Here is a 14,479-nt window from a genome sequence, read left to right on the forward strand (position 1 = left end):
TTTCTAAAATAATCTATAATCAAACAATCCTGGATTGTTGTTTTTTGTGACCAAACAGACCAAAAGTTTGTGCAGCTGAGTTTTCAAGAACCAGGCAAAAAATAGGGGCTGAAGGAGAAACAAGTAAGTTAAAAACAGGACAGGCACAAGGTCTGTTACTTAAATTTAGTCCTTGGATTGAAGATACAATGCATTAATCCGTAGTTGTGTGTGCATTAGCTTATATCTAGCGTTCGGGAATGAATACTCTGCTTAAATTCTTAAAACACAAAGGCACCTCAATTATGATTTTTGAATTGTTTGATGTATAGATACGTATGCTAGCATCAGTTAAACCCCAAACTTCAGTTTATGCAGGACTGTAAGCCATACCAACAATTACCTACTTTTTCTAAGTATGTATAACTCCACACTTTTCCATCAGCAAACATGCGTGCAATAATTCTGCCTTGTTTGTCAACCTCAGTTCTTTCACTCATGGCACCACGCTGAAGCCCAGCCAACCGTCCATTTGAAAAATAAGAGACATTCACAGCAGCAAGTCCACTGCTGGGCAGCCAGAGGAAAGGACGTCCAAGCTGATCATAAATAATACGGAGTGTAAACTTCCGGTGATCATCGTATATTTTCTCTGTGCGAATGTTCCGATCATAATCGATTGATAACAAATTTCTTCCATGAACCTAATTAAAGCAAAATGATTAACATTAATATACTGCTCTACGGTATATCACAGAAGACGCATTTGGTAGGTTTGCTTAACTTCTGCAGGTTTCTGCAATTTTTCCCCCCTGCAAATTCAATCACACACTGAAATGTGAGTCTACTAACATATTGGTCTTTCCCCCAAACTAATTCTTTCTGTGCAAGAGTACAATGTTTTTTTATTTCAGAAGTAAGATCCACTGTATTCAGTTCCCAGTAACTTTAATTATACAATATACTATACAATTCAACAAAGCAAGCAATTAATGCTGGAGAATTTATATTCAATGCAAATTTGAGAATACAGTGTTTAATATGGTAAAAACTAGTAGATAAATTTATTAATATAAATGAACATATTGATTAAAAGATAAATCTTTAACTCAGTACAATAAAGTTTAAAAACACTGAGTAAAACCAGACCATAGAAATATTAGAACATAACACAAATACAGATTAAACAGTCAGCAATCAGGATGAATATGACAGTCTTTGAATTCTAGTTATAAATACTGTGGAACCACTGCTAAAAAAACTTCACAAAATTAATAATCTATATGAAACACTTTAACTGCAAATTTTAAACTAAGGTGGGTGAATCATTTGATAAAGACAACTTAAAAATTATTCTTAGTGTGGTTGCTAATATTTTGAAAATATTCATTATGGTTTACATATTAATAAAGGATACCTTAAATTTCTAAACCAATAAGACTTTTTTTCTGACCCAGGCAGGAAAAGAAACTCAATGATCTAAATAGAATTGAATTCTCAACAATGAATTTTCAGAAGAATTAGATCCAAATATCGAAGAAATGAGTGAGTAAAGGCAATTAGCTGACAATATGCAAAAGAAAAGGACTTCACAACCACCACAATTAATGGTTAGGGATTTTTCAGAACACATTTTCTATCTTGCTCTTAAATAACAGTTATTTAAAACCAGAGAAAATGGAAGTGAATTCCTATTTGGAATTTCTGACAACTAAATATTTCAAAGTTTAGGTGCTGAAGAAAGAGGACTCGGTAGAACCTATTTCTGCAGGGAAGATAAGAGCTAAAATTAGATGTTTCACAAGTGAAACCCAAGAGAACAACGTTATATCCAACTTGAGGTGTCATGTGTCATATTGATAAGGAACAGATGCATGTTTTTTAGTGAATTAATAGTCTGGGGAATAATTTCTTCACCAATTTTATCTGTGATGATTCTGTATATACTGTAACAAGCTTGGCTTCCTCCATGGATGCTACCAAGTTATTAAATATTTTTTGAGAAAAATCAAGTCTACAACTTTCTATTTTAATGAGTAGTTCCATTTCCTATTGGAAAGAAATGAGGTTCTCTCCATTCAAATATGACTTTGCTTTCATTTTCAAATTAATTTGAATACTTTTATCCATGACCAAAGAGATCTATTTTTAAAATATTATTTTTTGCTGCCTGACTTGTTTAATGAAGTACAGCTGTTGAAATCACTGTTACATGAAGTCTTCGGCATTTTAAAATGAATTATTTAAATGGTGAACATCCTGATTCTAAACATTATTTAGAGGATATTAGGCAACATGGTACTGAATTTACATTTATATTGTAACTATTGTTAACCGTATTAATCCCAAATCTATAGTTTAGGGAGTGTATATAATGCATATCTGATTTGAATTTTCCTCCTTACATTTATATCCACACATGCATCTGAAATAAGTGATTTCAAAGTATGATAAGAGAACTAAATTTCAATCAAAAACTTTTTATATAATTTAAATATAACAATTCATAAAACATATCTATATAAATATAAATGGAAGATACGGCTTCAGTAATAATATCCCCCAAGATATCCAGGCGGCTCCCACCCTCATGATATTCACAAAGCTATTGAAGACTTGGCTGTTCTCCCAGGCCTTGGGCAGGGTAAAGACTGAAAACCTATAAAGTGTTTTTCCCCTGGTGTCTTGTCTTTGGCAACACAGGATTTCTCTCTTTTATTTCTCTCTTTCTATTTTTTAAATTGTAAACCATCTAGAGTCATTAGGAGTCTGGCAGCTTCTAAACCATACAAGCAAGTAAACAAATAAGCTTCTTTTTCCTGTACTGCCTTTTATTAATTGTCTTGCACCTAACCTCTATCTAGGGTGCCAGTTTTATTCATTACTGCCTATTAATTGGTAGAAATCTTCCTTGAATCTTAATGTGAGCACTTTCATTGCTGAAAATATGTTTATCCTGCTTACTTGGGATGGACATTTTTTTAAAAAAATCTCTCCCACAAACTTAACATAGGATATCACACCTTAAGATCACTGCACCTCTTCCCAATCTTTAATTCTTTTTTGGCAGATCAACTGTTAAATCTACACTAATCCCTGTCAACCTATCACCTAAATTTTCCAATACATAAAAAACTATAAAACATTTTTTTAAAGGACATCTTCACCAGGATGTGGTGTCTCACTCTGCTAGTGACTATTAGGAAATTATTATCTTCAAATGGTTGGAAGTAGCACACAAATATACCTAAAACAAAACCAAAAGTATGCCCCAGTGCACCAAAAGCCAAACAGCCAGTTTTGCACAGTGGTTAATACATCAGGCTAGAAACTGAGTGGTCTTTGAGCCTTACACTTTTGCTGCATTATCTTGGGTCAGTCACTGTCTCAGCCCTTTGAAGGACCCCTATGAAGGGCGCACTTTCCAAATCTTACCAAGAAAGGCAGGAGTCAAGATTGACTTTAAGGTGGGCACACACAGAGTGTGCACAAACTAGGGCTCATATTTGTCATGTTTGAATTGGATTAATTAATTGTTTCTAGGCCAAACAGATGTGAGGCTTTTCCCCCTTGTACCTGAAGAAAGCTGTCATTCTTTAGAATGAACTTTTTAAAATATATATAGTTTGCATGTAAAAATCTAGCCAGCAGGTGGCAGCACCTGAGCAATCATATCTGGCCTGGGAAGCTATAGAATTAGCCTTAGTGCTTAGATATGTCTTCTCAAGGGAATGTAAGGGTTGCAGATTAGACTAGAAAGTGTAAATAAAATATATGGGGAATGCAATGGAATTCTTTACAAAAAAACAACATAGGAATATATTCTTTAGGCTATTAGGAATTGAGCTCACCGCAAAAAAATCTGATTTAAAAGAGATGGTTTTAGTTTTAGTTTTAATTTACTTTATTGTCATTGCACCTCATACAACAAAATCAAACACCATCTTCAGTGCACATCATGACCATGACCATGAAAATAAACACAAACACACATCCTTCACTCTCCACACATTGAACCGAAAATCCCCGACACCACACCAACACTGCACTATACAGCAGAATTCAAAAGCCCTGGATAGAAGCTGTTTTTCAGCCTATTTGTCCTTGTTTTTATTATTCTGTACCGTCTGCCAGATAGTAATAGTTCAAAAAAAGGCTTCCCAGGATGAGATGGAGAATGTTTTGAACTTTCTTAAGGCAGGAGCTATAAAGCTCTTCCAAAGAGGGGAGAGGGCAACCCATGATCTTCTGGGCAATGACATTAACCCTCTGGAGTGCTTTCTTATCTGCCACTGTGCAATTGGCAAACCATACAGAGGTGCAGTATGTTAAAATGCTCTCTATGGTGCTGCGGTAGAAGGTCACCAGCAGTTTTTCATTCAGTTGTTTTCTGAGAAGTCTCAGGTAGTATAATCTCTGCTGGGCCCTTTTGACCAGGGCTGCAATGTGGGTACCCCAGGTCAGGTCCTCTTTTAGGGTAACACCCAGAAACTTAAAACTGGCCACTTGCTCCACTTGGTCTCCATTAATAAGCAAGGGCTGGATGTCTGATCTGTTCCTTCTATAATCCACTATAAGCTCCTTGGTCTTATTGGTGTTGAGGACCAAGTTATTGTCTCCACACCATGAAAGCAACCGGTCCACCTCATCTCAGTAGGCAGACTCATCCCCTCTAGAGATAAGTCCCACCACTGTTGTATCATCTGAAAATTTAGCAATAGTATTACTAACGTGAGTGGGAATGCAGTCATGCACATAAAGAGTATAGAATAAGGGACTCAAAACGCAACCCTGTGGTGTACCAGTGTTAAGAATAAGGGCTGAAGAGGTATGATTACCTAATCTGACCCTCTGTGAGCGGACAGACAGGAAATCCATAATCCAAAGGCAGATTGAATTAGAAAGCCCAAGGCCCAGAAGTTTAGACACTAGTCTATGTGGAAGAATTGTGTTAAATGCAGAACTAAAATCCACAAAAAGCATCCTCACATAGTCCCCCCACTGTTCTAGATGAGTCAGAGCAGTGTGAAGAGTGATGGCGATAGTGTCCTCTGTAGATCTATTTTTTCTGTATGCAAACTGGTGTTTATCAAATGTATACGGAAGACCAGAAATGATGTGCTGGCAGACCAATTTCTCAAAGCACTTCATGATGATAGGAGTGAGTGCCACTGGTCTGTAATCATTGAGGTTATTGATAGGGAACTTCTTTGGCAGTGGAACAATGGTGGAAGCCTTCAATCAAGATGGAATAGTGGACTTGGATAAAGACTGATTGAAGATCCTGGTAAAGACTTCAGCCAACTGATCAGCACAGTCTTTAAGCACTCGGCCAGAGATACTGTCAGGACTGGCAGCCTTTCTAGGGTCCACAGCCCTCAGAATGCTCCTCACCTCCTGTTCCTCCACAATGAGGTGGAGGTACAATTGGCATACAGTTGTATTTTATCTGTCTCTGATGTCTCCACTTCAAAGCGAGCAAAGAAATGATTCAGTTCCTTTGCCAATGAAGTATCCCCCTCAGCAGGGATGACATTGGTCAGTTGATGGTTTGTAATTTGTTGAATCCCTCGCCACACCTGCCTCATGTTATTGCTATAAAAATTATCCTCAATCTTCCTCTCATAATCAGTCTTGGCATTCCGAATATCTTTCTTCAGATTAGCTCTGGCAACACTGTAATCTTGCCCCATCACTGGACCTAAAGGCCTTGGTCCTGTCATGCAAGAGGCGCTGGACTTCCTTGGTCATCCAGGGTTTCTGATTGGGATAGATCCTTATACATTTATCCACAGTGATAGTATCTATGCAGTGTTTGATATAGCACAGAACAGTTGCAGAGTGCACCTCTAAGTCAGGGTGGTAAAAGATGTCCCAATTTGTGTTCTCAAAACAATCCTGAAGTTGTTGGGAAGCATCTTCTGGCCAAGATTTCACTGTCTTTATTATAGGCAGAGCCTGTCTCCTAAGAGGGATGTACTCTGGTGCTAAAAGCAGTGACATATGGTCTGATTGTCCCAAATGTGGTGATTGTATAACCGTATAGCCATGTTTGATGTTGGTATATACCTTGTCCAATATGTTTGCTCCTCTCGTAGCACACTTAACATGCTGATAGAATTTAGGAAGCACTGCTTTTAAATCAGCTTGATTAAAGTCTCCCCCCCTATGACATGTACAGCATCAGGATACTTATTCTGCTGATTACTAACAATGTTATACAAGAATCCCAAAGCTGTGGTAGTAGTGGCATCAGGTGGGACATAGACTGTAGTAATCAAAACCATGCTGAATTCCCGCGGAAGATATATGGGTCTACATTTAAGAGTCATATACTCCAGATCCATGGAGCAGTGCTGTCTCCAGTCTTTGTATTGACACACCAGCTTTTGTTCACATAAAGGCTTAAACTTCCCACTTTGATCTTGCCAGATCTCTACTCTTGTGCTGCCGGTGAGCTATGTAGCCTTCCAGCTCAACAGCTGCATCTGGAATGATTGAATGAAGCCAAGTTTCTGTGATTAGCAAAACAGCACTTCTTGTTTTGCAATCAGTAGCCTTAATTCATCCATTTTGTTAGTCAGAGATCTTGCATTGGTAAGAAATATACTTGGAATTGAAGGCTTGTCCGGAAACTTACTCAGCCTAAAGAAAACCCCAGCATGGCATCCTCTCTTCCTCTTCCTGTTCCTCTTTCTCTGCCTCTTCCTCCTTCCTACAGGGATAGTGATCCATGGCTCCCCCAGGGGTCTAGCTGCCTCCTTCAATATGTTATGAGAATGTCATCCGTAATAGCCTTTTCACATTTCAGTCCAATTTGTAACAAGGCCGACAATAGATGCTCCTTGCCCCACAGGATTCAATCAAGGAAAGGATCCCAAACACACACAGAATCATACACACCATACACTGAAAGAAGGAGCGGTTAGCAGCAGCATTCATGTGCGCAGCCATCTTATACTGGTGACTCTAGGATTGTTAAAAAGTCAGAACAAAGAATCAAACTAATCTTGAATTTAGTATGCATTACAGCTAGTGTTCTAATATAGAAGATACATAGCTGCATTTACTTGTGACAGACCAAGGAATCCAGGTCAACCCTGTATTATCCAAGTTCCCACGGCATCTATTTGTGAATGAGACATTAATAAAGTAGAAATCTTTAAATTATATATCTTTTGACACCTGTGACTAAAGTATTCTTCACTTTCTGGAAATGTTTTCTTCAGCTTATATATTGTAGTAGGTTTGGTTGAAAGGTCCTGAAAACTGTTTCTCATATCAACATTTAAACAGTATATCAAAAGATACAGAAATAGATCATAAGCTTTATTTTTAGGACTTGAAAGTGATTCTGAATTATTTTCACAGCAAAAGCAAGCCCAGTTCTCACCCTGAGAACTTTGATTCAGTTACAGAATGAATCAATTATATGTATCTGGATTTGTAAAGAATTAATTTTTAATTATCTTTCATTTTCTTCATTCTCATTTTTACTACTTAGAGAAATTAAGCTAAATGTCTCTAAAGTAAATTATATTTGAAAAGAAATGTTCTTATCCCAGATGTCAGTGTTCCCACAAGAAATTGTCTTGAAACTTCTTGCATTGGTGTGTAATCTAATAACTGAAGAACAAAAATAATTTTCAGAGCAGCTGTTCCCTTGATGTACTTTTGCAAAAGGAATTGAAAATTAGCTTATTTATATTGGCATTACTGATAAAAGGCCTCACTTCATATTAGTGTGGGATTGTGAAAAATCATATTGCATTTATGGAGTATATGATATTATATTTTCCTAGTCAGATCTCTTGAGATAGTTATAAAGAAATCTATTGGCTGTACATTGGGACTCATTGCTTTATTTAAATTTTTAATGAAAGTTAACTTGTATCACCATTGTTATCTTGAACTGTTCTCAATGATACATCTATAGGTAACCTTCAGCAGTGGGATCCTATCTGTTCCACTACCAGTTCGGTGCTAGCGCGCGCATGCACCTAACACGCATGCAGCTTTTCACACACCAGCTGAGGCCAGCAGTGCCAATTAGCTGAGAGGATAAAGAAGAAAAAAAGCACAGGAGTGGGTGAGAGGGCCCATCCTGCAGTTTTCTCTTCTTTGTCCTCTCAGCTGATTGGAGGCTTTCCCCCCCCTCCTCTCAGCTGATCATCGGAGGCTTTTTTTTTTACTACTAGTTTGATGGAACAGGACTGAACCTGTAGCATACCTCCACTGGTAACCTTGTACCTGTTCTATCATTCTTCATGTGAATGTTGAAAGTAATATCACTAGATATAAATTAAACTCTGGCTTATTTGTCCACAAGGCAGATTCACGCTCTTGTCTGATTAATTTATGAAATTATTCAAGGAGGAATATTTTAAAAAGTGTGCAATGAAAGTTTTTACTATTATTTTCAGTTGCATTTTTCTCTCAGGGGCATTCTACAGTCAAACTGCAGGAGCAGAAATAAAAAGAATAAAAATGCTTTATCTTCTCGAAGAAAAAAAATCCTACTTTGATACTGGATGTTTTAGTCCTCATGTTTCCTGAAACAAGTGCAAGTGTGGTCATTTCTTATTAATTACATGGAAACCCATTCTCTTTGGGAGCACACATTGCACTATTATAAATACCATGATTTAAATTGATCTAATAAGCAACTTCGTTTCTCTTTTGGGGAGGGTTGTTATCTACACACTAATCTTTCTTTATTTGTGCAAGGCACAATAGGCAGGTCCTAACAGTGCTTTACTGAAGCTTTTATTAAACATTATTTATATATACAAAAGAGAGACGACTTCATAGAGGCTTGCAGAAAACAAGAGTACACACTATTCATTTTGGGATAATTTATTTTTGCTAATAGATATTAATTCTTGTCTACATAATAACATTATAGCATAGCTCTATTCAGCAGGCTTAATTACGGTTTTTATAATGAATGAGAAGCAGAATTTTATATGATTTAGCAAAGCAGGCAAAAAAATTCTACATAAACACTGAAGATGAGTCCTCAGCAAAGGCACACTATAAACTGTTTCACGTGTAGCATTAAGTTATGGATTGCTTAACCAGAGTTTGCTGAATAAATAATAATTGGTTAGGTTCATGTAATATATTATATGAAAATTAAGAAACTGAACTTAAAGTTTGGATCCTTTAAAAATGGTGCTTATCTATCTTATAGGTCTGCACTTTAACCAAACCACAAAATCACTAATTCCTTACTGTTTCTCTCTTCTTTCTAGTGAATTTTCACAGCTCACAAACACTGCAGAAAAATAAAAATTAGTTCATCAAACTAAGTGCCATGTAGCATAGCCTTCTTCTTTCAGTGAAGTTGGCTATCCTCCAAAATTGACCTTCAATCACAACAAACAAACACTGTGAGTCATTCCCTAATTCTTTGGAATGGGCCTTTCAAACAAGGCTTTTGGTATTCAGTTCTAAAAGATTTGGAAATCAATTCTACATGTCAACTGAGTTCTGCAAAGAAGTACTTTTTTTAAAAAAAATCATCCTTGTCTTAATTTCATTTTCTTAGAAATAAGACCCCAATCCACTAAATCACGGGTGTCAAACTCATGGCGTCATGTTGCCATCATGTGACGTACTTCGATGTTTTTCCCCTTCGCAGAGCTGGGTTGGGTGTGGCCTGCATGTGACCCATACGGCCTGTGGGCTGCCAGTTTGACAGGCCTGCACTAAATTAACCTTATTTATGCTGTTTTATTTAAGCCAAAGATTGTGATGTGAATCCTGAAACCGAAAAGCTGGATGCTTAATTCCCCCTGCTCCATAATAGCAGGGAAAGAAGACCCAGTTTGCCATTTTCTTTTAGTCACATCCTTGCTAGTGTTTCCTTCAGATATGCAAGACAGTTTGACAGGAAAGGATTACCTTTGTTCTTCCCCACTGAAACCCACATAAGGCAAACTCTGTCACTGACTGTCCTTTTTCTCAAGCACCACCCGTGTATATGAATTGCTTTTCCCTGGTACATGTCTTTACAGCTGTCACTTTTAACACCTGATTAAGCAGCATAAAGCATAGCAAAATGCCCATCTTTGACAATGCTAGACTCTCAGACATAATACTGTAAATCTATTTGCTTTTGTTTGTAACTTAGTATATAAATACTATTATATCAGTGGAAAGTTAGGTATAGGATTTAAACAGTGGTGTCCTCCAAGGCAGTGTTCTAGGACCAACTCTCTTCATACTCTACATAAATGACCTCTGTGATCATATTAAGAGCAACTGCATTCTCTTCGCTGATGATGTAAAGCCATTCAACACAACAGACAATACTACTGCCCTCCAAAAAGACCTTGACTGTATCAGAATGGTCAATCAAATGGCAACTTCAAATCTCAACAAATAAATGCTGTATCTTACATATTGGCAAAAAAAATAATAATCAGAAAATAAAATACAAGCTAAATAGTCAAGACCTTGTTGAGGATCCAAACTCTGTCAAGGACCTTGGAGTACTCATCTCTAATGATCTAAATGCTAAAGCCCACTGTAACTACATAGCCAAAAAGGCATTAAGAATTGTTAATCTAATCCTATGTAGTTTCTTCTCTGGTAATATCACACTACTAACTAGAGAATACAAAGCATTTGCTAGACCCATACTTGAATACAGCTCATCAGTCTGGAACCCATATCATGTATCTGATATTAACACAATTGAAAAAGTCCTGAAATATTTCACAAGAATAGTTCTCCTCTCCTCTACTCATTGCAGAATACCTTATGCCACCAGACTTGAAACTCTAGACCTAGAAAACCTAGATCTACACTGCCTCCGGTCCAATCTAAATATAGTATATAAAATCACACATTGCAATGTCCTACCTGCAAATGAATATTTCAGCTTCAATCATAATGATACAAGGCTCATGGTTAACCACACCAAACCTGACTGCAGAAAATACGACTTCAACAACAGAGTGGTCAATGTTTGGAATACTCTACCTGACTGGTTTCTTCCCCAAACCCCAAAAACTTTAACCTTAGACTGTCTACTATTGACCTCACCCCTTCCTAAGAGGCCTGTAGGGGGCATGCATAAGCACACCGTCCCTGTCCTATTGTTTCTTTTTATTTTTCTTATAAGTATCTATCTCATGTATTCAAAACTATGTTTATTCTTATACCTGTATCTTGTATGCGACTGACAAATCAAATAAATAGGATTTTATTTATTCCACATATATAATGCTCCATTATTGCCCCTTCTGAATGCATCTGGATTAGATTCCTATTCACTATTGACAAGGCTGCATTTTATTTTGGATATAGAACATGGACAAGAAAAGCAAGAGATTGACTAATGCAGGCAGTCCTTGACTTATAAGTACCACGGAGTCCCAAATTTATGTTGCTAAGTGGGACATTTGTTAAGTGAATGTTGCCCTAGTTTATGACCTTTCTTGCCACAGTTGTTAGGTGAATCACTGCAGTTGTTGTTGGTTGTTAAGTGAATCTGACTTTCCTATTGGCTTTGCTTGTCAGAAATTCGCAAAGCAGATCGCATGACCATGGGGATGCTCCAACAGTTGTGAAAAATGGTCATAATTCACTTTTTTCAGTGCCTTTGTATGGTCACTAAATGAACTGTTGTAAGTCGAGGATTATCTGTATTTGATCAACAGTAATTAGAGGCTTAGTTAGCTGTTTTCCTATTGCTAAGAAATCCAAATGCAAGGAATTGGCCAGAAGCAGGTAACTTTAAGAAGAAAATGAAAAATGAATAACATTTGTAGCAAGCGTGCCACTTGTAAGATTGGTGCTCAAAGGATCATCTCTCTGAGGGTGAGAATGAAAATTTACCTCTGATTTTACTGTAAACCATGGCAATCTTGTCCAAGAATGTCATTGCTAGATATGATGCCAAATATTATAGTAAAAATTAAGTCTTTATCAAGTAATGCATTAGGAAAGTTGAAAAAAATACACTTTACCTGCTCTGATTTTCTATACTGCCATCATCCTCACTTTCTGAAATTTGTGTCAAAATTTTATTGATAATTAAAAGTATTAATTGAGACATTATTAGCAAGGGAGGGGAATAATCTTAAAAAGTTCAGAATCTAATCAAATAATCCACACTTCTGATACTTGAGAAAACTAGAAGACCAATGTATAATTTAATATGGATATAAATGATTTTGAAAGTATGCTTATTTTCTCTTACTATCTAAAAACTCTGTACATCAAGGTTCAGGAGCAAGAGCTTCCAATTCAAAAGATACTAAAACTGCAGGAAGCTTGATAATCCATTTTATAATTCTTGAAATTTTGTAAACCTGTATGCTTATTTAAATATTTCCCATCCAATGTATCTATCCATTAAAAACCTGACAAAAATTAAAATAAGCAAATGCTATTTTTTTAAGCATGGAATTATTCAAACTCTGCTTTTATTTATTAATTAACATTAATCTCCTCAAATCCATTTTGTGATATTTATAAGAATACAGTGACATCTCATCATTTTAAGGCAGGGTTGTCAAACTCCTGGCCTATGGCTGGATGTGTCACGTGCTGGCCATACCCTCGCACAGTTTAGTGAAGGGGTATAAAGTCCCAATATGTCATGTGACGATGCCATGACAATGTGAGTTTGACACCCCTGTTGTAAGGCCTCATCAGCATTTTGCATGTGTGGATTGGAGCAGAAACATCTCATTGCATTTCTCTTCATTTCATCTACTTTTTTTACATAAACAAATCTAAATTAACAGAATCTAGATGCAAATACATTCAGTGCTTTCCCTCTTGTTTTCAAATTGTACTTTTAGTCCATTCAACCTGTTATAATCTCACCATGATTTTTACTTAAAAGAGCTAAAGCGATATGTGATTACTGTTATAGCAACTAACACAAAACAATTAAATACTGAGGTGTTGAAAGATAAAAGTTGAGTTGGTTTTGCATGTGCATAGGGAAAAAAAGAAAAAAGAAAGAAAAAAAAGAAAAAAAGAAGAAAGAGAAAAAATGGAAACCTAAAGCCTGAGAAGAAATCAGCTGTAAAACAAATACATTTAACTTTGCTAATTACTGCAAGTGACTCTATTAAGATTTTACTACTTTGTGCCAGGACTATAGACATTTATTTAGCCTCATTATGTCATAACTTAACTATTGCATTACATTAGGGTTGCCTTTGAAGATCACTCAGAAACTTTAATTGGTCCAGAATGTAGCAGAGTGGGGCAGTGGTAGGCCCAATACTCTTCAATATCTTCATAAATGACTTAGATGAGGGAATAGAAGGGGAACTCATCAAATTTGTAGATGACACTAAGCTGGCAGGAATAACCCCAGAAGACAAGCTCAGGATCCAAAAAGATCTTGACAGATTTGAACAATGGGCCCTTTCCAACCAAATGAAATTTAATGTGGAGAAAAGCAAGGTTTTACACCAAAAGTACAAGTACAGATTAGGTGAAACCTGGCTCAAAAACAGTAACTGTGAGAGGGACCTTGGAGTCCTAGTGGATAATCAATGTGAGCCAGCAGTTGTGGCAGCAGCCAAAAAAGCTAATACAATCCTTGGTTGTATAGACAGAGGCATAGAATCAAAATCATGTGAAGTATTAGTAGCGCTTTAGTACTAAGCCTTAGTAAGGCCACATCTGGAATACTACATCCAGTTTTGGCCATTACATTACAAAAAAGATGTTGAGACTTTGGAAAAAGTGCAAAGAAGAGCAACAAAGATGATTAAAGGCCTGTAAACAAAAACATGAAGAATGGTTGCATGATTTGGGTTTGGCTAGTCTAGAGAAAAGAAGGACTGGGGGGACATGATAGTATTCCAGTATTTGAGAGGTTGCCATGAAGAGGAGAGGCTACTTATCTTCCAAAGCACCAGAGGACAGGACAAGAAACAATGGATGGAAACTAATCAAGGAGAGAAGCAACCTGAAATTAAGGAGAAATTCCTTAGCAGTGAGGACAATTAACCAGTGAAACAGCTTGCTGTCAGAAGTTGTGGGTGCTTCATCACTGGAGTTTTAAGAAGAAGCTGGACAGTCACTTGTCTGAAATTGTACAATTTCCTGCTTGAGCAGAGGTTGGACTAGAAGTACTTGAAGATCCCTTCCAGTTCTATTTTGATTGATTTGCTTGCTTTGATAGGCCATTTGATCCCACTGCCTCGCAAACCACAGTGATTGCCAGTATACTTTTGAGTACAGTTCAAGGTGCTGATTATCACCTATAGAATCCTACCCAGCATAGAGCCTAGATATTTGAAAGACCACCTATCTTATTGTACAGGTAGTCCTCAACTAACAACAGTTCATTTAGTGACCATTCAAAGTTACAACGGCATTGAAAAAACTGACTTATGACCGTTTTTCACACTGTTGCAACATCTCCATGGTCACGTGATCAAAATTCACACACTTGGCAATTGACTCATATTTAGCACGTTTGCAGGGTTCTGGGGTTATGTGACCTCTTTTACGACCTTCT

General features: G+C 36.9%; 1 protein-coding gene across 4 annotated transcripts in view; it reads right to left on the bottom strand.

The window, feature by feature from the left end:
- Positions 1-14,479, bottom strand: part of TENM2 (teneurin transmembrane protein 2) — a 1,019,238-nt gene that overhangs the window by 9,399 nt on the left and 995,360 nt on the right. For all 4 annotated transcript variants that reach the window (XM_087955493.1, XM_087955491.1, XM_087955490.1 and 1 more), the window contains one exon: positions 387-683. In XM_087955493.1, coding sequence (XP_087811619.1) covers positions 387-683 — 297 coding nt within the window. The remainder of the gene's footprint in view (positions 1-386; positions 684-14,479) is intronic.

This window comes from Notechis scutatus, chromosome 2 (assembly GCF_049901735.1).
Source record: "Notechis scutatus isolate UNSWTSFEM ecotype Mainland chromosome 2, rNotScu1.2, whole genome shotgun sequence".
NCBI classification, from domain to species: domain Eukaryota; kingdom Metazoa; phylum Chordata; class Lepidosauria; order Squamata; family Elapidae; genus Notechis; species Notechis scutatus.